This window comes from Archocentrus centrarchus, chromosome 14, assembly GCF_007364275.1.
Source record: "Archocentrus centrarchus isolate MPI-CPG fArcCen1 chromosome 14, fArcCen1, whole genome shotgun sequence".
Taxonomy (NCBI): Eukaryota; Metazoa; Chordata; class Actinopteri; order Cichliformes; family Cichlidae; genus Archocentrus; species Archocentrus centrarchus.
Window position 1 is genome coordinate 15,654,732 of NC_044359.1, and position 23,855 is coordinate 15,678,586.

Sequence of the window (23,855 nt, forward strand, 5' to 3'; positions counted from 1 at the left end):
GGGCCGCATCCTGCGAAGGACCCGGCCCACGTCCTTTGCAGCCCACGAATACCGCAAAGGCTGGAAGTGAGCGGCTAGCCTTCATATCAGCATCACCTGCCCTCACCTCTGCGTAGCTCATGTCGCCTAGCAACCGTGAGTGCGAAGCACAGCTGTGTAAAAGCAGCTGTTAAACGGAGAACGAACTTTTTCTCCTTTTTGTGCTTTAATTTTAAGTCTTTAATTCAAAATAAGCTGTTAAAACAAGCATAACACATTTCAACATCAAGGAATACAGCTGAGAGAATGATTAATTTCCAACTATAACAAGTGAGACATTAATGTTGAATAAAACTATCCAGTTATGATGCTTAACTTTAATTTCAGGTGTTTGCTTATCACAGGAGCACTTCCACCCTTCATTGGTCTGTGTAGCAGACTGGTGGGAAAATAAACAAAATTTTGAAGTTTAAGCTTATGTATATTGATTTATTCATCAACTAAACTTAAATTAATATTTCTCATGTCAAATATTGAAATGCGATTAAAATGCGATTAATTTCGATTAATTAATTACAAAGCTTGTAATTAATTCGATTAATTTTTTTAATCGAGTCCCACCCCTAATATATATATATATATATATATATATATATATATATATATATATATATATATATATATATATATATATATATATATATGGGTGCAGTATTTAAACTGTTTATTGACTTTGGAACAATAAAGTATGTCTTATCTCTTTCCCCTGCCAAGTATCTTCCTAATTCCTACTCCAATCAGGTATAACAATATGACTACTGACAGGTGAAGTGAAAAACACTGATTATTTGTTCATCACAGCACCTGTTAGTTGATGGGATATATCACAGAGGAAGGGAACATTTTGTTCTTAAAGTTGATGTGTTAGAAGCAGGAAAAATGGGCAAGAGCAAGGATTTGAATTGTGATGGCTAGATGACTGGGTCAGAGAATCTCCAGAACTGCAGCTCTTGTGGGGTATTTCACAGTCTGCAGTGGTCAGTATCTATCAAAGGTGGTCCAAGGAAGGAACAGTAGTGAACCAATGACAGGGTCATGGTTGGCCAAGGCTCACTGATACATGTGAGAAGCTAAGCCTGGCCCATTTAGTCCAATCCAACAGATGAGTTACTTTAGCTCAAACTGCCACAAAGGGAAATGCTGGTTCTGTTAGAAAGGTGTCAGAATACACAGTGCATCTCAGTGTGTTGTGTATGGGGTTGCATGGCCCCTGTCCACCACTGAAAGCTCCAACAATGGGCACATGAGCATCAGAACTGGACCGCAGAGCAATGGAAGAAGGTGGTCACGGAAGAAGGCAAACCAGCGCAGGCAGTGTGAGACTTTGGGCAATGCTCTCCAGGGAAATCCTGGGTCCTGCCAGCCATGTGGGTGTTACTTTGACATGTACCACCTACCTAAGCATTGTTGCAGACCATGTACAGTCTTTCATGGAAACTGCATACCCTGATGGCTGTGGCCTCTTTCAGCAGGATAATGTTCCCTGCCACAAAGCAAAACTGGTCCAGGAACGGTTTGAGGAGCACAACAAAGAATTTGAGGTGTTGACTTGGCCTCCACATTCCCCAGATCTAAATCCAATCGAGCATCTGTGGGATGTGCTGGACAAGCAAGTCCAATCTATGCGGGGGGCCACCTTGCAACTTACAGGACTTTTGCTAGCAACTTGGTGCTAGATACCACAACACACCTTCTAGTGGAATCCATGCCTTGATGAGTCAGGGCTGTTTTGGCAGCAAAAGGGGGATCAACATAATATTAGCCAGGTTATCATAATATTATGTGTATACATTTGCAATATAATAGCCTATGTGGCAAGACACTCATTGTGCCCTATGATTATAACAGCATAAGACACATCTGCAATGGTCTCATAGATCATATAAATGTTTGACTTTGATTATAGTCAAAGGATTAAGATGACGATGAAAGATATTGATTGTCTTTCTAATGCTCCATTCATGGTGATATTGACATTACAACTCTTTCAAGAACAGGCTCATTCATCCGCTGTCTCATATGATGCATATTAATCATATGAATGTCCAACCTAATATGCTGGGGCACTGTGTTGCTCTCTGTCGTGCATACATACATGTAATCCCATGAAGCACAACCAGCAATGAGGGACACACACACTCACATGCCCTAGATAGTTGATTGAATCTAAATCTAGGACATCCTCAACCCCCCCCCGAACACGTGACAAGCACCTCAGGTAGCAAGCTGTGGTGCGCACACGCGCGCGCGCGCACACACACACACACACACACACACACACACACACACACACACACACACACACACACACACACACACACACACACACACACACACACACACAAAGGAACTCACAACAGACTCCAAAACATTGCAGGGAGAGTAGAAAAACCTGCTGGAGACTGCAGAGCTGCAAATCTGGTGTCTGTATAATGATTCTGGGAAAGCTCTTTAAGTAGTGGGCCAGGGGAGACACTGACATCCATGAGAAGAAGATGAAGATAGAAAGAGAGAGTGAAGGAGAATAAAGAAAAAAGGAGAAGAAAGTGTGGAGGGTGAGGTAACTCAAGGACATTCTGCCTGCTGCTGTGCTTTGCTGCTACAGAGCATGCTGCAGACTAGCAAGAGCTTTCCTTGTGGGCTGTATTATGTAAGACCTTAGTGTGACAGACAGATAGACTCTACATACACACTATCAGACACACAAACATAACACACACAAGCCAATGTGCACATGTAGACTCACATACGCACACATATTGATGCACGCAATCAGGCACAAACACACACTAGCTGCAGTCAAACATTCTAAGCACGTAATTCAAAATTCACACTGAGCTTTGTGCTTATAATTCTACAGCAGCTTGCCACAAGTGATTAAAGATCTTTTTTGCCTTACTGGTAAAAAAAACATAACAGAATAGAACAGTACAGAGAACCTGGATTCTCTCTGCAACAAAATGTCCACTATGTTGACATATCTATCTTAGGCTTCAGTCAAAATGGCCTAGAGGCCATTTAGCAACCATCTGGCAACCACCGGTCATGAGGGGAAAATGTGTATTTCCCGACCAGTTTGAAAATGGTTGCAGGCTGCACCAAAAATCTCTCTGGGATTGCTTTGGTCGCAACCAGATTGCCTTGGTTGCCCATAGATTGCTTGAAAGACACCAACTTGTTGGCAAACACTCCCCATTTTACACACAGAGTGAAACTTGAACACCAGAAATGGAGAACATTTGCTTCTAAAGTTGTGGCTTACCACTGCAACCAACACATTTTAAAAGGCACGACTCTTACTGTAACATTTAATGTTTCTGGTTTGCATGGCACTTTTCACAGTGTAAGCATTGCTTGGCAAGTAGTTTGCTAGTGTTTGCAGCCATTTCAAACTACCAAAACAATTACAAGGAGTTTTTCAGTGCAGCACCACATACAGTACCTCTTTGCAATGGATGTCATTCTGGCGACTGCCATTTGCTACTGTAACTGGTCAAAGAATAGTCAAAGACTGGTGGTTCCCACTAACTGATCAGTCTAGGCCTTCATGAATGGAGCCTTAGTAATCAATTTTACAGCAACTGCTAGTAACCTCCAAAAATCGCTTGCAACGACCAAGGGAAACCCATTTTGCATGAAGCTGAATCTTGTGTTGTATAGAAAACTGAAAAGCGTTCACACTCTAACAAATGCAGACAGCAATAATTTTTGGACAAAATAAATACACTGCATTGAGAGTTGTATGTGAAGAAACTTGTGTCTTACAACATATTTGCACGTATTGAATCTCAAATGTATTTCTGCCTAATAATAAGATAACATGTTGACTGAGTTTTTTGACTTTGAATAAGCAATAAGCAAAGCATTACTTTATAATAAAAGTGAATAATTTCTTAAACAATATATTACTCATTAAAAAAAAACATGGTATACAGTTTTCATCATTAATTAGTATTCATTATTAATTCATATTCAAATGTAAATAAATATTCAAATGTCAATTGGAAAAAAATGTAATTTGAAGTAATTTTTAAATCAATGTTATTTTTATTATATCTTTAAGCAAGTTGACTCATTGCCTAACTCTAAGCTAGTTTAATTTTGAGCAACTATCTAAGGTGTCATCACATTGTCTTCCAGACTTTTCAAGAGCAGATTTGAAAACTTCTGGTGATGGGCTCCAAGCCACAGATATTTTAAAGAGAAAAAACAAACAAAAAGCGGACAACTCACCAAAGACAGTCCTGGCAGGGACAGACTCTCTGTTGAGCCAGAAAGACACTTGGGAGAGGATAACTGTCATGATGCAGGGTAGATATGTCTGGATCACAAAGTAACCAATTTTCCTCTTCAGGTGGAAGTGGGTTGTCATCACAACATATTCTCCTGTTGTTCACAAACAGAAAACATTTACATTATTTCAAATAAACTTTACTTGTGCAGACTAGATTACAGTGCCAAGCCAATAGTTTGCATTAATACAGAAAGAAGAGGTTATAGTTTTTTTTTTTTTTTTTGGGGGGGGGGGGGGGAACCACCTTAGAGGATTTACATATATATATATATTTGAGAGCAGGTACAACTATATAGCTTTGACACCGTGGTCATATGCACGTGTACAAAATCGAGCTTAAAATTAATTTAGGCAGGCCTGCCTGACCTAACACAAACTCACTGTAATCTCAGCAGATCAGCTGATGTCACTGCAGGGCCATGTCAGTTTTTACTCATCCATCTAGCAAATCTCATACAGGATGCACCATTAAAGTCGCTTCAGCCTGTCTACAGCAGCTGTACACTGCCGCACACTTTGCAACCCACCTCCACCCCAGCTTCTCTTTAAACTGTGGCTGATTTGATCAATAGTTGTATGTATTGTCACTGATGCCTTCTGTCTCTGCCTCCAGTTTTCCACTTTTATGCACGTGGAAGAAGAATTGTTGAGAAAAGTACTCTCCACACCTTTTGCTTTTTATTCAAGAAAATAACCATGCCATAAATTATGGTAGATCTTGTTTTGACTAAAGTGGTCTTGACTGGAATGGACCTAATTTCAAGGCTAGACATTGGGCACTATGCGTAAACAGGGCTGTATCTCCAACACAGTTCATTCTGTATTGACAAAACTATTCAAACATATTGATAAAGCTATTAAAATTAAAGCTGGGAGTGTGCACTTTATTTATTAGCCATCATTTTAAGTCTCAATTGAACGTGGTAATGTAAAAGCCCCAAGAACAAATTGCTGAAACAGATGGTGGTTTCACACCTGTGGTTTTTACTCCACTTAAATCAGGTTCATTTTCTCTCTTGGTGCAATTTATTTGGGTGGGTTGGAGCACAGTTAATGTGCTTGGGTGTAGACCAAAACAACTACATCGGGGCCGTTAAAAGGATGTGGTCTGGTAACAAAACAAACTTTTTGCTTGTAGTGTGAACATGATCAGACTTCCAAATCTACCACGTCATTGCGTGTGTTCGATAAAAAAAGAAATCCCTTTTTACTGCTCAGCTGTCTGCATTCATAAACATCTTATAGTATAGCACAGAGCAATTTGGTATTTTCATGATGTTACCTCCAAGTGCATTTGGTATTTTCCTAGCATAGTTTTATGTGGTATTTAGCTCAGATAATTGCCATTGTCATGAGCACATATTAACACTGTTGTTGCATCATGTTAACCTGCATAGCACTGACCAGAACATAGGGTCTTCCTTTTCTTGTTCCCACTTAAGGCACAGGTGAACAGTAAGTCAGATTATCACAAGGTTAAGTGATGTATTTTTCTTCACTTGGGTTTTGATTTCTGTTTGAAAAGAAATCATATCAAGTGCAAAATGCTCCAGATTAACAAACTCCTCAACAGATGTAAAACAACTACAAGTGTGAAAAGGCTCTTACATTGTATTGTGCCTGTCCATGTGCTCTAATTGAATTTTGTTTTTTTGTGTGTTTTTTGTATTTTGTCCCTCTTTCTTTTTTGCACTTGAGATTGATTGGCGCGGCTATTACGGTTGTCATTTGTCAACACACTCAGAAAGAAAGCCACAGTCACTTAAACAGCGGTGAGGTTTAAACTGGGTATAACAATGTGTTGATTCTAAGGTTTTCCAGAGACCCCGATAACTGAAAACAGACAAAGAAATAATAATAAGATGGCTTTAAATCACTCGGGAGCCTGCTGCCAGTAAAACAAGCCCAGGATGGAGGCCTGAGGTTAAACATTACTTTTTTTTTTTTTTTGCTTGCAGCTAACACCACTGCAAACAGGTCACCCAATTTATGCTGTGACTAATTTTTGCCAGTATCAATCAACCAAAATGAGGTGGATGAAAAAAAGATGTAGTGGCCAGCAGGGAAATAAGTATGTGGGACATAGACTGTCATTTGTAAGGCTCAAAGTGATGCCACTACAGATGATGCCGTTCTCAAAATTTGTAAATTCAGACTATCCACACATCCTCTGAGCAGTGAGGAATAATTAAACAAAGGAGAGAATAACAAAAGCATCTGTATATGTGTTGATCTTTCTCAGCAGCTCAGCTCAATGCCATGTGAATATTAAAATGTCAACTTACTGAAGAATTATGTAAAACTTTCCTTATTCCACAATAAACCAGTTAATTAAGAGCAGACTACTACAACCAAACTGACACCTACCTGTGCTGGACTGGACCACACCAGAATCCACACTCTGCCCCATCAGATCATACTGGTTTAATCTGGATCCATCCTCTGCCACCACTACAGATTGGGCAGCCCCTCTAGTCCACACATACACCACCTCTGCTCTAGTGTAGGCATCTGACAAGAAACAACAGAGGAAGAGGTTATAAATTATTGTGCTGCTGAAGTCTGCCATCCCATGCTACCTTGAAGATTATACTTTTGGAGCTGCTAGGGATACCAGGTGGGGAAAAAAAAAAGACAAATCTGAAGTGATGTCACACTTTTAATTCTTCATGTCCTACCTCGTGTCATTTTGTCTCATCCTGTCTTCTGGTCTACTGTTCTCTCATCTTAGCACCTCAGTGCTTTTCTATCATGGCTCATTTGCTATCCAAGCATATTCTCTCCTTTTTCACCCCGTGAGAGTGTCCACAGACCTTATCTTCAATGTTTTATCAATTTTTTTTTTATTATTTCTGTCTATGGCCATCATATTTAAATTTCACGTCTTCTCAAATGTGTTATAATGTGATTTGAAGTTGTGTCATTATGCCATGCCACATCACGTCAACCCTGAATTTATAAGAAAACAAGAAAACAACCTCCCATCAGGACAACATGACCTTAAACCAGACAAGTTAGTCTATTCTTCCCTCCGGCCACCCAACCTGTCAAAGCTGCAGTGTGGCTCCACCACTGCAGAGAAAAAGATGGCTCAACTGCAGACTGCAGCATAAGGAAGAGAGCTCATCACTAAAATATTTAGGGAGTGAGTTCAATTTAAAAGCAGTTAAGGCTTGGTCCTCTCAGTCACGCTGTGCAGCTGTCTGAAGAGTGGCACAGAGACCGCGTTAAGTTCACTTCTCTATTGGCTTAGTTTTTCCATGTTTTTTTTTTTTTTACATTGTCTATTTGTGTCTCTATTCTCCATATTTCTCTTCTTGTTATATTTTCTCAAGTATATGATATAGGATAGAGGTAGTTGTCACCAGTGAGCAGCTGGTATGATACTCAATATTACGTAGAGTACTCCCATAAACATGGGTCTGCACTCTGCATGTCTGCTACAACCTCAGTTCCAAAAAGGGAAAGGGTCATGTTTACCACTGTGTACTGCAGTGGTAATCTGTGTACTGTACACTGTGGACTGCAGGAAAGCCAGTTCAACACCCAAACTCTTTCTACTATGAAGCCATGCTGTTTTAATAGATGCAGTATGCGGTTTAGCATTGTCTTGCTGAAATATGCAAGGCCTTCCCTGCAAGCGATGTCATGTAGAAGTTGAGCATATGTTGCTCTAAAACCTGTATATACCTTTCAGCTCTGATGCAAGCTGCCAATCCCATAGGCACTAATGCCCCCAAACCATCAGGGATGCAGGTTTTTGAACTGAATGCTGATAACAAGCCGGATGGTCCCTGTCCTCGTTAGTCCAGAGGACGTAACATCCATGTTTTCCAACAAGAATTTCACATTTTGATTTGTCTGCCCGTAGAACAGGTTTCCATTTAGCCTCAGTCCATTTTAAATTACCTTTGATCCAAAGAAGACGGCTGTATTTCTGAATCCTGTTCACATATGGCTTCTTCTTTGCATGACAATGCTTTAACTGGCATTGTCTCTGTTCACAGACAATGATTTATGGAAGTGTTCCTGAGGTCATGCAATGATCTCCATTGCAGAATCATGCCTCTTTTTAATGCAGTGCTGCCTTAGGGCTCGAGGATCACAGGCATCCAACATTGATTTTTGGCCTTGTCTGATGTGCACAGAGATTTCTCCAGATTCTCTGAGTCTTTTCAGAATATTATGTAATGTAGATGACAAGATAATCACAGTCTTCACAATTTTAGGACAATTATTCTGAAACTGTTCCAAAATTTGTAGATACACTTTTTGGCAGTTTGGTGAAACTTTCCCCAACTTTCCTCTTTAAGATGCTCTTTTTATACCCAACCATGTTACTGACCTGCTGCTTATTAACCTAATTAGTTGCAAAATGTTCTTCCAACTGTTTCTTTTTAGTATCACTTACATTTCCAACCTTCTTTTATCTCAGTCCCAATTCTGAGAGGTCCTGCTTCCATCAAATTAAAAATGAGCTAATATTTTTCAATATTTAATATTTTTCTCATTTGATATGTTTTCTGTGTTCTATTGTGAATAAAATATGAGTTTATGAGATTTGAAAACCATTGCATTTTGTTTTTATTTACATTTTGCATAGTGTTGCAACCTTTTTGGGATGGGGTTGTGTATGTATAAGATTGTAAGTGACTACAGAGGCTACTTACAGCTGCCAAACTTCAATGGACAAGCATGAGCATCCATAGGGAAGTCCTCTAGATGCATAGGGCATTCTGCTCTTACTGTAAGCCTAGGGAAAAAAATCACAGACATGGACAGTGAATTTAAAAAAAAAAACTGTAGTAGAGAAAACCAGAGCATGTTTGCAAAGCTAGCAGAAAAATAATGATAGTGTGATCACAGTAGAATTAAGGCAGAATGATAATTCATTACAGTAAGGCACAAAAAACGTGGTATTTTTCCTTCCAGTCTGTCAGGACCAGCACCTGTTGAACGAAGCCGTACTACTTTTCCACAAACCAACAGAAATGCTCCAGTTCCCTGAGCTGTGAGTTTCTATTTCCTGACAGCCTGGTGAAAAACAGCATGTCAGGCCACCCATGACACACTAATCTCCCATCTATCCCTCATCTCACTCATCTGTGACAGCAATATGGGCTCCGCCTATCACCCCTCCCCCTGCTAGTAAATATGTTGAAACAAATGTTTTATGCTTTAGACATCTCCCATTAGCATCAGTCTGTGGTGTGTATCAAGGTTTGCACTGTCATGAAGAGTTTTTTACCACCTCTACTGAAAGATATGGAGGTACCACACTTTTATCAACTAGCTGCTGCATGTAGCATCCCCAGAGTAATAAATCATGATATGGTTATAAATAAATGAATAAATATTTTCCTGGTGAACACTTTTGCAGTCAGAATCACACATCAGCATCTGTGATGGAAATATATGTGTCTGACCATAATGCAGACATTGCAGTGTAGACATCGAAACACTTCACCAATGCAACAGAAGATTAAAAATAAAAATGTAGTCATGCAATCATCTTTGTGTAAAAAGAACCATATAGAGTGCGACACGTTAAGGTGGAGTATTGCTTATATTCAATGGGATAGAAGCAGTGCATCAGAAAGCATCAGAAAACTAGAAGCACTCAGAGAGCGCAAACCTCCGCCAAGGCCAACCCCCTATCCCACAATAGTGAATAATTCTTTAAAAAATTCCTGGATCCAGATCGTGATCCGGATCACCAAAATTTAATCACTTCTTCCTCTTGTCATTTCCAACCACTCCACAAAATTTCATCAAAATCCATTCATAACTTTTGGAGTAATCCTGCTGACAAACAAACAAACAGACAGACAGACAGACAGACAGACAGACAAACAAACACAACCGAAACCATAACCTCCTTGGCGGAGGTAATTAACTCAAGTAATACACTGCAGACAGCTCTTCCCTCAATACAGCGACTTGTAAGATGAAGCTTATTTTCTTTCCATATTTTATATCTGTTAACATATTCCAACACCAAACACCAAGACCTGGTCTTGTCAGGTTTAACTAAAACCTGACAAATTAATCCTCTGCACCATAGACATCCAACCACCAAAACCATTAAAAATGCATGAATAAACCACAGCCCTGGATGACATTATCCTCCATTATCATGAACACAGCATTTGCAATTTCCTATGAGTCAATCACATATAAACTCTTACTTATTAGTACACCAAATGTGTGTTGATCAACAAGAAATAATGGAGTGCTCAGCCTGAGTCATGTTTGCTATAAAAAGTTTCCAGCTGGACACAAAAAAAGGTGCAAATTGAGGCACTGGGACATCCATTATTTTATACTGTATATTTTGTTCCTCAAAAAGATACACATGCTTACTTTGAGGACCAAGAACAATAGCATCACAGGTTACGTTTGTGTGGATTGCCACAGTAGAGACTGACATGGACTTTTACTGTACTTCTATTTTTTAGAGTGTGAGAAATCACATCAAACTATGTCAGACTATTTTTTTTTCCAGATTTATAAATACACAGTCTTGGGAAAGACTAGAATAGAATAGGGAGGTCAGAACTGGTAAAGAAATGCAGACTGAGTCATTTCATGTTGTTTGTTGATAAGTTGAATTTAACAAAGTCAGTATTCCACAACTGAATTCTTATTTTTAATTTAGATCATTAAGACTTACTGTGCCTTTAGCCCCCATACCTCATCAAATGAAATATGTGATATTAATAAAATGATACAAATCTCTGCTTTTCAGTCAAGTTCAAAACATTCTCAAGTTCCGTTTTAATATCTTTCTTGCCCCAGTGCAGTAGAATACATCAGCTTACCTCATGGTATATAGTAATGTGCCTTCCTCTGTAATTCGCAGGAGCTTGTTCGGCATGGTCATGTTGTGGGCCACTGACTTTTTGCCATTGTGGAAGAAAGTATCAGGGGTCCAAATCTTGCTGGCCATCAGGTTGTTGAGACGTAACACGGCCATGGGACCTTTGAACTTTAATCTCTCATCCTTCCAGCTTTGTCTGAAGAAGACATCAATTGTGTACTCCTACAGGAGTTGGGTGAGCAGTAGACAAAAACAAGGTCAACAAGCAAGTAAACAAAACGCTATGCTCCACCACCTTGTAGCAGTTTTCTTTGTACTTTTACCTTCAGCTGGCTTGGAGAAGATGCTGAGTAATCTAACCTAATTTTTCACCTTTTACCCCTGTTCTCACTTTTTTTTTCTTTTTTCTGCCTCCTGTCACTTTAACTTTGTTATGGTTGGCCTAGTTTCCCTGCTGGTAACTGTCTTTTCATGTTAACGGTTTTGCCAAACGGAGAATCTAGTGGAGGTAGAAGGTTTTCTGGCTGTATGCTTTATAACAAAAAAAAAAAAAAAGATACCTCCGTTGTTGTGGTGTAGCAACCTCGCTGTATTTTAAACAGTAATATGTGACTTTGCTTTCCATTTTATTCTTTTCTGTTACTCACATAATTATTGTCTGGTCAGTTTAATGTGCTCTATGCAAATACACGACCATTAATTATCTGGCCATTTGGTTTTGCATTGTTAGGTAAGCGCCAAAAATGATCATTGTTAGCATTTATCTTTAGGGGGCCTTCTTTGCTCAGTAATCTAAATTACACTAGACACAAAAAGGAAGAACTGGGCACAAAATTAGGAGGACATTTGATTTTCAAGCCAGCTAATGACTATAGCTGAGAGCAGATTTTAATGGTTCTACATGACTGCCCGGCAGAGTAAAAGAAGCCAGTTAAAATTACAGAGTAGCCTATTTTTTTGTTTTTTGTTCGTCCCCCCTCCCCTTTCCTCTCAGTTCTCCTAAGATAATTAGTATGAACTGAAATAGAGCTTCAAGGTAATAAAGAAGGATAGGGAAAGGCTAGAGATGGAAAAAAGTCTTCCTCAGCTCTTCCTTCTGGCTTTAACAGAAGCAAAATAGTTCGGGCCTTTAAGTCAACCAGTGCAATTAACTGAGATTATATCAAACAGAGCAGACACAATTCATGTGCAGGGTAGTGAGTCATTTGAATGAGATTAATTGGTTTGTGGTGCACAGGGCAAAGATTCCTTGTGTTTGCAGAGGTCACTTTTTTTTCTTTTTAAGACTAAGAAAACCAAAAAAAAGAGATTATTTTGTGAGTATTTTGCAGCGTTTATTAATTAGTTTATTGACATTTTGTTAGAAATTGCCAACTACCGTCAAATCATCTTATCACGTGGCGTTTACCAAAAATTTCAGATGAGTTTAAATAGCTTGACCTTTGAAATGGCAGCAAAACACAGCAAAGTACGACTTGTTCTAAAACAATTTAACCTCATTCTTTGGCTGAGAAATCTTGTCATAATCAATAACAATTTTACTTATTACTTATTCTTGCACAAGAATGACATTAGAGGCTTTATATATATATATATATATATATATATATATATATATATATATATATATATATATATATATATATATATATATATATATTGGTGCCAGAGTTCACAGCATTTTTGTAGCATGTCATTAAAAATCATGCACTGGAAAATTGATTTTACAGGTGAGTTTTATTAACACATCATGAGTTAATAAAATGAATCAACAAATCAATAGATATTTCACAGTTTAGAGACCACTGTGTCCAGTGAAAGGGATACCAGATACCCTATATAGGACAGGGCTAAAGATGGAGAGAGGGATACCAGAAAACTAATGATATTTATAGAGGCGAAAAGAGTCTTACCATGTCATGGTCCGAAACTGGCCCAATACTGGTCACGAAAATGTCAGTCTTGACTTCAGTTACACGCTCTGTTGAAGCAGGAAATTGGTGAGTGAGTGAGTTTGCTTCTAACTACCTGTTAATACAAGACCACCTGGCTATAGCCTCTGAACCACTGGATCTATCCAGAAATATTTTCAGCACTTAGACTAACACATACATACACACATACACACACAAGAAACAAAAATAAACAAAAAAAAGCACCATGGTAGAAATGACCATTTCTCCTGTTACTGGTTTCAGTGTCAGCTCCATTACCTGGACAGAGGTCTAATCGCTTAATAAATTTGTGCTTTGCTGTTTTGTTGGAAATATGCCGTTCTAGTTCCATAATGCTGATAGCCAAAATGGGTCCAGTGGGGATTCTTTTGAAAAGGGCTGCAGAGAACATGTGTGTGTGTGTGTGTGTGTGTGTATGTGAGATTTAGATTTTTGTGATTCTGAAACTAGAAATGTGACAGCATGATTTATGAATGATACCCATCATAATCCATAATTTCTTCCCCTTGGCTGCTGAACTTCTAGCAGGCATTGTTTTATTCGCCTGTCTGTTTGATGCCTGCTGCATCACACTGTGCAATCCTCAGTGTCCTTCACACAGTAATTCTCACATCATCACTCCGTCCTTTCTCTTTTACTCTCTGTTTTTCTTTCTTTATCTGGTTTGCACCTTTTCATTTCCTGGATTTGTCCTTGAGTTCCTGCCATTTTGCTTCTGTCTTTTGTCAATGGATAGTTGACAATAGAGAGAACAAAAGACCCCCCCCCCTCCCAACACAGACACGCACACACACACACACACACACACACACACACACACACACACACACACACACACACACACACACACACACACACACACACAAGCAATTCTCAAATTCTTTTTTCTTGTCTTTTTAAATGTGCAAATGAAGTCTGCCACTTAGAGCAAGCTCCTCTCTATAACATTTAGTCATTTGGATTCTATATAGTGATGTGGATTGTAAGCTTAAAAAACAAACAACAGCCATTATGTTGGACAAAATATATGCAATGACTTGGCTTTACTGACCTCCTAGTCCTGGCCTGAGGCGATTGTCATAGCCATCCAGAAGGCTGTCTAAGATCTTTGTGAACACTGTAGTGTTATCTTTCTGTTCATCTGTTATGCCGTTCTGCCCAGAGCTGGGAATGCAAAGAATAAGATTTAAAGTCACAGCTAGAATCCGAAACCACAGTCAGAATGATCAATTTTGTAAGAACAGACTGAATCACAGATCAGGAGGGGGGTGCATGGGCAACATAAATGCAATGTGAATCACATTATGATAAACACAAAGAAAATGTAATCAAATCCTGTATGACACTGACTAATTTAGCTGCTAATTTATAATTCAGTGTGTGAGCATGAGTTTTTCGATCATGTTGATATGAAATGAATAAGCAAGTGATTGTTCAGAGGTGTACTGGTAAGGAAAGTATCCCATGAGGCCAAGTTTTTTCTGTAGTATTAGCACATTCTCACTTCCAAATCATCACTGATGCTTGGCATAAGACGGTCACACACTATAGCATTATGCTCCAAAGTGCAGATTGCATTTTTTTTTTTTTTTGCCATATAATGAAGTATACTAACTGAAAAAAAAAAAAAAGTCCAGATAAGACAGCACTTGAAATGGTGGATGGCATTTGAGACTCTTGTCATACAATCAGATGAGAGGAGTTCATATTTCTTTGACTTTGGTTAGACTGTAGTTTTTGACTTTTTGGTTTCTGTCGCTGTTTGGTTAGGTTTAGGAAGAGAACAACTTCACATGTTGGTCACCTCTCTGCTATTTTTTCATCCCACAACAGTGATGGAGCAGGGCACATTTGGCTATGATCTGATAGACCACTCTGCACACTGACAGGTGGCTCAAGGGATACCCAGTGTGTTAAAATGTTACGCCAAGGGGGGTCCGTCCCAAATGTCAGTATGTGTCGACTTGATAGTGAGACGAGTTTGGCGCTGGATTTATGTATTTATTATTAGTGGGATATGTGTTACACAGCACATATGTGTACGCGCACACAGCCCTTACATACATTAAACATAGAAAATAGGGAGTGAAATACAGAGTAGACAAAGAGAAATCATAATACATTATTGATACATTAATATGGTCTTTTAGATCACAAAGGCCTTTCTGAATGTGCTCTTTGAACAACATGAAACAAAATGCTTGGAGCGATGCTGAAAACACTCACAGTCAGTAATTGTTAGAGGAGGGTTTGCATCTCCACACATAAATATTTCAACACACTCGTAATCAGGGATACAGCCCCTAATTGCAATGTGTATCACAAGGACTGCAGCGAAGTAGCACGTGTGTATGAAGGAATGCATGCATGTACCATTCGCCCCCACAGGCTTGTATGTATGATAGCACAATGATTATCTTCAACAACATATTTTATACTGCCATCTTCTCCCTCTATGCAGTGCCAAAGGGATTTGGTTTGATTGCATGCAAAATAAACAGCAAGTGTTTGGAAACAAGCTCCGCTAGCTGAACAGCTCCAAGGAGAGAGAGAGGTCATCGAGATTAGTTAGCAGGGACCTGCAACGGGTGGGAAAGAAAAGTAGGAGGGAGTGGGAGGGAGAGTGACGCCTGTTAAGAATGCGAGTTAAAGCTCCAAAGTATGGTCTATAAAGAGAAAAATAAAGGTAACAGAGATGGAGGAGGGACAGAAAAGGCGGAAAAGCAAGCCATGGAAAGGTGAAGATGCTGTTTAGACTGACACTTTAGAGACATAGCTCACAGTCAAAGCAGTAGGACTGAGGCAGAGCCTACAGCTTTGAATGTGGCAAGCAAAACAGTATTTTCTAAATACGGATGCCCCAGCCATGTCACACATGGGGGTTTTAAGAGTTGGTTCATGGTTAATCTAACTCTCTGTCCAGATATCTGCCAAAAAAAATTAAAAAAGAAAAAAAGAAAATTGACAAACTCTCCTGAGCATTAAAACTTAGATAGAAACTAATGAGCAATTTTGTTGTCCGCCAGCCTAGCCGGTGACTGCTTTGAAGCGCTCTAATTTAAAATAATATATATTCTTTTGTTCTGGACTGAGGAGCCAATTATGTATAAATACAGATAACATAAACTGCATCCATGGAACATCAGCTAAGACTAAAATAAATCACAATCTACTCTGCCCTACCTTTGAGTGTTTTCACAATTTTTATCTGGGCTTTCTGATTTGCCAAACAGAATAATACACCCCAAAAATACAGCCTTCCCCTCATAGTCCCCACCAACACAGAATACAAGCCAGCTCATTTAAGGTCACCGGCTATTAAAACGAACAGGAATTACCGGGATGCAATGAAAACATTCTGAATCAGTAAAGCGAATTGTAAAGTTTTCACTATCTATCCATTAAATGATAAAATCCAGCAAAGCTGCACCTTTTATTTAAAACCCATTTCTCACATGTCTTGAACAACAACCTGTTTTATTTTACCTTAATTTGAGATACTGGGATCTTCTTTAGGGATAGATCTTTTTTTAAGGTATTCATGGGAAATATTTGAGTGTAGAGGTTAGAGCTGTATGTCAAGGACAAGAAAACAGAGGGGGAAAAAAAGGTGATGTAGAAGAATACACATGTTTATCAGCCAGGGGCTAGTTCCTACTAAAACATTGTACACCATCCCCATCTACAGGTCATCTGAACAGCAACAGTGCTGCTCACACACACTCTGCCAGTGTCTCTCTTTCTGTTTTACTGTCTCTCTCTTTCTCTCTCTCTCTCTTTCACTCTCTCTATATCTGTCTATCTTGTCAGCCGGATATCTAATTATAAGGCAATTTCTTTCGTTGGCAACATGCTGTAGCAGAGTTCTAGGCCTTCCTGATTACCGTGTCTTGTTGAAATCCCCCAAGGTGTGTACGTGCGTGTGTGTGTGTGTGTGTGTGTGTGTGTGTGTGTGTGTGTGTGTGTGTGTGTGTGTGTGTTTGTGTTCGTGATTCCGTATTTGACTTCAAAAAGGGAACTGGATTATACAGTAAATCTTTGGGTGATAATTGCTTTGCAGTTTGCAGTGACAGTTCCTCGGTGAGGTAATCAGTACTTTTAGATTTTCTCTAAAGTACAACACATCAACTTACTTATTGAATTATTCAGCTGTGAGGAAAATCCAATCCCTTTAGTTTCTCCACATGAATCAGAACAGGGTTAAAGTTCAGATGGTCCAATGAATAAATTAATTGTACTTTTTGAATTGTTATACTGGTGTTTATTAATTTTTAACTGGTTGCCTTATTTATATACTGTAGTGTTCAGTGTAAAAGTTATTTAGAAAAATGCCCGTAGCAGAGCAAAAATTGGGCAGCCACACATATGTAAAATATGTGTGGCTGCCCAATTTTTGAATTGTGTAGGAATTAATGCATTTGCAGTCACATGACAATGGTTTTTAATGGTGTCATATCTTTTAAACTATTCTCTCCCTTTCTGTCCTTGCTGGTCTGCTTCAGGTTTCCAACACTTTAGTGTTGACACTGAGAAGAAGTGTGTGTAAATCAAGCCCACTGTCCCTGCAGCCATTGTCAAAAACACATGTGCAATAATCCCTGCCAAATATCTCAGTGCAACACACACACACACACACACACACACACACACACACACACATGGACTGCACACAGCACAGGACTGAAACCAGGAATGTAGATGTGTCCTGCATGGCCAGTGAACCAAAAACTGTAACATTATGGTAAAGCTCATAGTGGCTATTTTGAATTTTCATCTCCTCCCTCTATGCGTCACTTAATCTTACATCTATGCAATTAAAAGTATGGAGGTGTCCTGTGAGGATGCCCCAGTTACAACCACAGCAAATGATAGAGACTAACCAATACACCAGTAAATGGGAAGAAAGGCAGAATATCATCATTTCAGGTAAACACAACTGGTTACCTCCATGGGTGGCTGATTCATTGACATATTTACAAGCCTCTTGACCATTTGGCAAGCAAGGCACTTGTCCTTTTTCACAAACCTACACACAATTTTTTTGCCTGATGCAGTCTGATGTTCAAATCACTGTGTGCAATTAGAGCGTTCCAATAATAGCTTGATCGGATGGGCTGCATCTATGCCTGCAATAATGACCCCCTTAACAATGTTTTTTTTTTTTTTTCTCAAACACTGCAAGCCTTCCAAAGCAAAACCATGAAGACACGTAAATATGAATCTGTGATGCAGATTATGGAGATTGGTTAATGACTTGTCCAGTGAATCCAATGGAAATACAGGGACATATGCAATCACAAGTTAAAGTTTATCTTACCTTTTTCCACACAGTACACTGTTGGTAAAAACCAAGCAAGCCCACAGACACAGAAAGACCGTCCTGCTCCGTCCACACATAGTTGCAATATGAGGACCTTTCACAGCTGGGGTTCAAAGAGAGAGAGAGAGAGAGCGAGAGAGAGAGAGAGAAAGAGAGAGAGAGAGAGAGAGAAAGAATGGACATCATTATCAAATCATATGAGCTAGTGGCACAACACCATCACCAATATTTCAGTGTCAGCAAACAAGATGTGGTAAAACACCAGCAAACATAATAATGGACCAGCATGCTTTATGTGAGGTTTTTAGTCCTGGCTCTTAACATCACTAATAGATTCACTGACAGCACATGAATCAAAACCCAAAGAGCCCCGTCGCATGCACTGGGCCATTATATGCAACTCTCAAAGATTTGACACCAAATTTTGAATTACATGTCACGTTGATGGAGCCACATTCTACACCCAAACCACGAGATAGACCGAATCTAAAGAACTGTTCAACCTTTTGAAAGGGATCCGGTGTAAATTTATTTCTCATAATTGATGCTTAATCCATATGCATATGGTATGGCTGCATCTGTAGCGCATAATAATTAAGGAGAAATAACAAGGAAACACATCACTGACCACATACCACCCCCGTGAGCTTGTAGCACCTGTACACAGCCTCCTCTAATACCCTGTAATTTCAAACTGCGTTACCGCAGTATTAAATCAAATCGCCCTAAAATATGAAGATCTTTATTCATTTGGCTGTATTCAGCCGGATCACAAAGTATGCAAACGACAGCCTGGGCTATTGTGCATGCAAATCACAATGACCAAATTCACAATCCATTTCTGAAAGCATATCCAATGTGTCCACGAGAGGGCCAGTTACTAAGTTATTTTAAAAAAGCGCTAAAATTTCACAAACGACCAGAAAATGGTGCCAACGAACCACAGCCCAGATAGAATACAATACCCCCCGATACTTGCTGTGTCTTGGCTGTGGTGTGCCAAGATACACAGTGAGCGGGATGCACAGTGAGATGAACAGGCACTGCTCTGTTAAAATGAAATGAAATGAAAATAAATCCCTAGGCTGACAAGGACTTGGTAAAGCGAGGATGGCACAGATTAACGAATGAAGGAGAAAATCCCGCATAGGCACACTTTCTAAGTTATTCGGGAGAAATGTCACCCTGTCCCCAACAACATACTAATATATATTTGACATTTGGCATGCAAGTGGCATCGTTGAAAGGATGGTCTAAATACATGCATGACGATCCAATTCGTGCTTGGCAGAGTAATTAAGCAAATGTACGCTGATGCTATTTTATTCGGAGCGGTGTCCGCGGTGATGAAACCAAGCTGCCTCCCGTCAAAATATCAACCAGCTCACGTTCTCCATAAAATTCGCCTTAATCGGTCCTAATTTCGACGGCAAACTGCCCCTTCTCCCTAATAAAACTCGTCTTCGGTTATAGCGGTGTCCAGTAACAAACCAGCCTTTTCTGAATCCGACTGTTTTCTCCTGCTTTTGCGTAACAAAAAGGAGAGGAAAATGAAGAAATCACACTTACAGCAGATGAGTCAGGGTATATACGTTGGCCGCTGCCTATATCCTCAAACTTTTACGAATAGCTTTTCTAGCCGGACTGAATGAGAAAAATCCTCTGTGATCTCAGATCTGACGAATTTTAGCTTGAGGCTGGAGAAGCGGCTGCTGACGGTATGCGCAGGTCTCTCTCACTGTTCATTGGTGGTGCTGTAGTGAGTTCAACTCTCAGTCTGTCAGCAACAAAAATCTTCTGCTAAACTACCAAATGCGCTTTGTGCACCAAGGTCTCTGCCCAGATTATTGTTGTTCGTCGACCGTGTCTCTGAATAAAGTGCACGGCAAACAGGCTATGTCCAAGCGCAGACTATTTCATTCTAGAATAGGCTGTGCAGACATAACATATAGACAAACCCGCCCATTTTATATGCAGCACAATTTAACTTCCACTGCTGTTGCCCTAATCTCTTTTCACTGGCTGCTAAATAAAAATCCTCTTACATTTTCGATTGGAATTCCTTATTTTGTTTTGCAGCATCGCGCGTTTTCTCTCGCTCTCTCTCCCTCTCTCCCTGACTCCTACGTGATGATTTCCAAAGAGATTATATTGACAGTCATCAAAAGACCTTCTCACGACCGAAACAGCTAGGGAATCGTATGGACAAGAGTTGCAGTCATAAAACGGACAGTGAGTTCTTGCAAGGAAGCAAAAAAAAAAATGAATTAAACAAATCGATGTGATGGCACAGATTTGCGCGCACAAGAAGGGAAAAGACACATCCACAATGTTAAGAAAATCGTGTTCCCTCACCAGCTTGCACTGATGAGACGAGCTTCTCTCGCTGCAATAAAATCCTCCTCGAATCACTCACCGTCTACTAAAAGCCCACGTTTCGCATTGAGACCCCAACACTGTCTCTGTTTACAGCCAAATATTCTGCTGCTACAGCCGCGCCGCTCCAGACTGAGCACAGAACGACGAGGAGCGCTGAGCTGCGTCCATCTGCAAGGGAGGGAAAACACGGGCTTATGATAACCGGCGAATATTTTTGTAGTCATCTGCGTATTTCAAATTAAACTACAAATCAGGGGACATTTTCATCATCAAGAGCTATGAAAGAAGGCGTAAGTGGAAAGCAAGGACATTCTTATGGGCAGTTTGCATCATATCAGTGTAACTGATGGTCGCACAAGCCTCTTATAAATCGCGACTGTTGATCCTAGAATGATTTTGACAGAGGAACAACTCATTTTCCCCCTTCAGTTTTGACTGAGGGTTTATTTTCATGAGAGCACGCAGAGTGAGCTGGCAGTGAAGTCACGTCAGTCTGGTCTGCAGTGCAACGTTTCCTCTGTGAGCGTGAGTGTATGTGTGTGCCTCCTCACGCGTGGTTAAAGTAGTGCATGTGCATGATTAGTTTTGACGGACGTCATGGGTTTGTATGTCCCTGTTATGTCTATATTCAACAACACATGTGTCTTTCATCTATCTATCTATCTATCTCTGAAAACATATGTTGCAAGGACCCCTACCATCATATCCACTACCACACACACATAAACATTTGCACGCTGTCCATTCCGCTCTTAACTTGATGCTGCAGGTGCATTTTATATATATATATATATATATATATATATATATATATATATATATATATATATATATATATATATATATATATATATATATATATATATATATATATATATATACACACACACAACACAGATGCACAACCCCACCCAGCCCCTTAACGTTATCAGAATGCAAGTGGAGTATGGTCTCAAGCTGCCTTCCTTCTCTCAAAGCCAGACGCCACCGCTGCATGTGACTCGATTTGAGCGCATGCACAACCAACACGTGCCCGTGTGCGATTTTGACGCGCACGCCCGCGGTGGATAGTGGAGAGGGAAAAGTATTACTGTCGTTGGTCCCCCCTTCTCCTCATGCCGTTTTATTAACCTTCCGTTCTGCCAAAGAGAGGGACTTCTTCTTGGGCAACAATGTAGGGCTGCTACAAAACAGAGCAAATGATCAGTTAAGATGAATATCTGGGAGCTCCGCTTAAACAAATGGCAAACAAAGGCGACTTGCCAACTCACAGCTCCATCTCTGGACAGGTGATGGGAACTGATAGTCAAGTGAGCTGTGTGTTTGTTTGTGTGCGCGTGCGCGTGTATCTAGTGGGGGGGGGGGGGGGGGGGGGGGCGTGCGTGCAGATTCAAATGGAGAGAGATGGATGATGTTAATTTAGGTGAGAGATGTGCAGGTTATGTGGAAATAATCACTCGCTGTGAACAGTGCTTCTGAATTTTGAAAGAAGCGTAGAGTAACTACGCCCCCCTCCCTCCTGTTTGTGCATCCATCATGGTGCTGTATGAGGTGATAAGTTGTTTCATTTCACACAATCTTAAAGTACCAACTGCGGTAAATTGGCTTTCATAGACAATGGGTTGCAGTCTTGTATTAATGACACATTAACACAAATAGCAACCAGCTGCCAACTTGTATATGTGCTCACAGAGTCAACATGTTTTTGCATTCTCTGTTGCCCATGTCGATGCTATGTGACTGCACATGCAAGAAGACAATAATTTCTCTTTGGGATGTTCTATAGAGCTTTTGCCATGCACTTAAAGAATCAGGATTGGTGTGTTGCTAAAAAAAAAAGGGGGGGGGGGGGGGGGGGGGCATGACCCTGAAAGCTTTGACTGAACTCTTTTAAGTTTAGCAAACCCCTACCTGAGAGTTGACAGTGACAGTCTTTCTTTAACACCTCAACTTTATTTTTAGCCCCAGTTTGTGAGCACACAGCCGAGAGCAAATGATTCTCATTGTAGATTATTTGTAGGCTGTGAAGAGAATTTAAATAATAGATGAAGCTAGAACATGTATGAGAACCCCCCCCCCTTTTTTTTTTTGTGGTTCAGTCAGCTCCTTACAAAAGAGAAATATCTTAATTTGGAATGTGATGTCACTCAACTGGAAATTCCAGAGTTTACTTTTTATTCGTGGTTTTTCTGTTTAGGCCACTCAAAATTACTTTCTGTCCACAGGCAACAGCAGGCAGGACTCCCCCCTGGCTGCCTCCAACTGAGTCTCTACCAGGAGATAGAGAGGGAGATAAAAACCCAAGTGCAGTACTTCAGTTCAGTTATTGCAGTAAATGATGATTTGCTTGCCTTTTATATCCAGGGGGCCAATCTATTTCACACTGTCAGTGGGTAAAAACTGTGGTGCTGCTGTGGCCTTTGAACCTAGATGTAAAATACTGTGTAAAGGTTTTGAATCACCCCTTATTTCTTTATATTTTGCTTCCAAAGAGCTAGATTTTCTTGTCATTTAAAAGTGGTCTCGACCAGTAGTTCTCCAGGCTTTCTGAATGTCTTTCAAAGTTTTTCTTTGGACATTGATTGCTTTTTTATTCACTTTCACACTGCATGGTGTGCAGTTTGTCCTGAGGAAACTGGAGAAGTGGAGGACAAAGTGGCAGGCCTAAAACTATCTACAGCAGATGAAGAGTACCTGAAAGTCATGTCCTTAAGAAATAGGAAAAAATCCAGCAAAGACCTGACACAGGACCTGAGAGATGCATCTGGCCTTTCAAGTGTGCGAAAGCCTCTTCAGATATGTTCTTAATGGACAGTTCACTGTCAAGAAGCCATTCTTAAGGAAGGAAAACAGGGAGCAAAAAAGGCTGAGCTATGCCAAATTACACAAGAACTGGACTAAAAATCAGTGGGAACTGGTCTCACGGAGCGATAAATCCAGATTTGAAATTCTTGGTTCAAATCCTCATCAGCATGTTTGGAGGAGGTCAGGAGAGGTACAACAGCAAGTGTTTACAGCCATCTGTAAAACATGGTGGAGACTCTGTCA

The 23,855-nt window shown here is 40.0% G+C and overlaps 1 protein-coding gene across 2 annotated transcripts in view; it reads right to left on the bottom strand.

Moving 5' to 3' along the window:
• gabra1 (gamma-aminobutyric acid type A receptor subunit alpha1) overlaps positions 1–21,017 on the bottom strand; it is a 40,392-nt gene extending 19,375 nt beyond the window's left edge. Inside the window, exons 1-8 of one of the 2 annotated variants that reach the window (XM_030746538.1) lie at positions 20,784–21,017; positions 18,426–18,531; positions 14,160–14,272; positions 13,067–13,134; positions 11,155–11,375; positions 9,004–9,086; positions 6,701–6,844; positions 4,273–4,425 (exon numbers count right to left, since the gene is read on the bottom strand). In XM_030746538.1, the coding sequence (XP_030602398.1) occupies positions 4,273–4,425; positions 6,701–6,844; positions 9,004–9,086; positions 11,155–11,375; positions 13,067–13,134; positions 14,160–14,272; positions 18,426–18,505 (862 nt within the window). In that variant the 5' untranslated portion in view covers positions 18,506–18,531; positions 20,784–21,017. Of the gene's footprint in view, positions 1–4,272; positions 4,426–6,700; positions 6,845–9,003; positions 9,087–11,154; positions 11,376–13,066; positions 13,135–14,159; positions 14,273–18,425; positions 18,532–19,997; positions 20,183–20,783 lie in introns of those variants that run through there. The other variant, XM_030746537.1, reaches the window with a different exon arrangement.
• Positions 21,018–23,855: the final 2,838 nt, after the last annotated feature.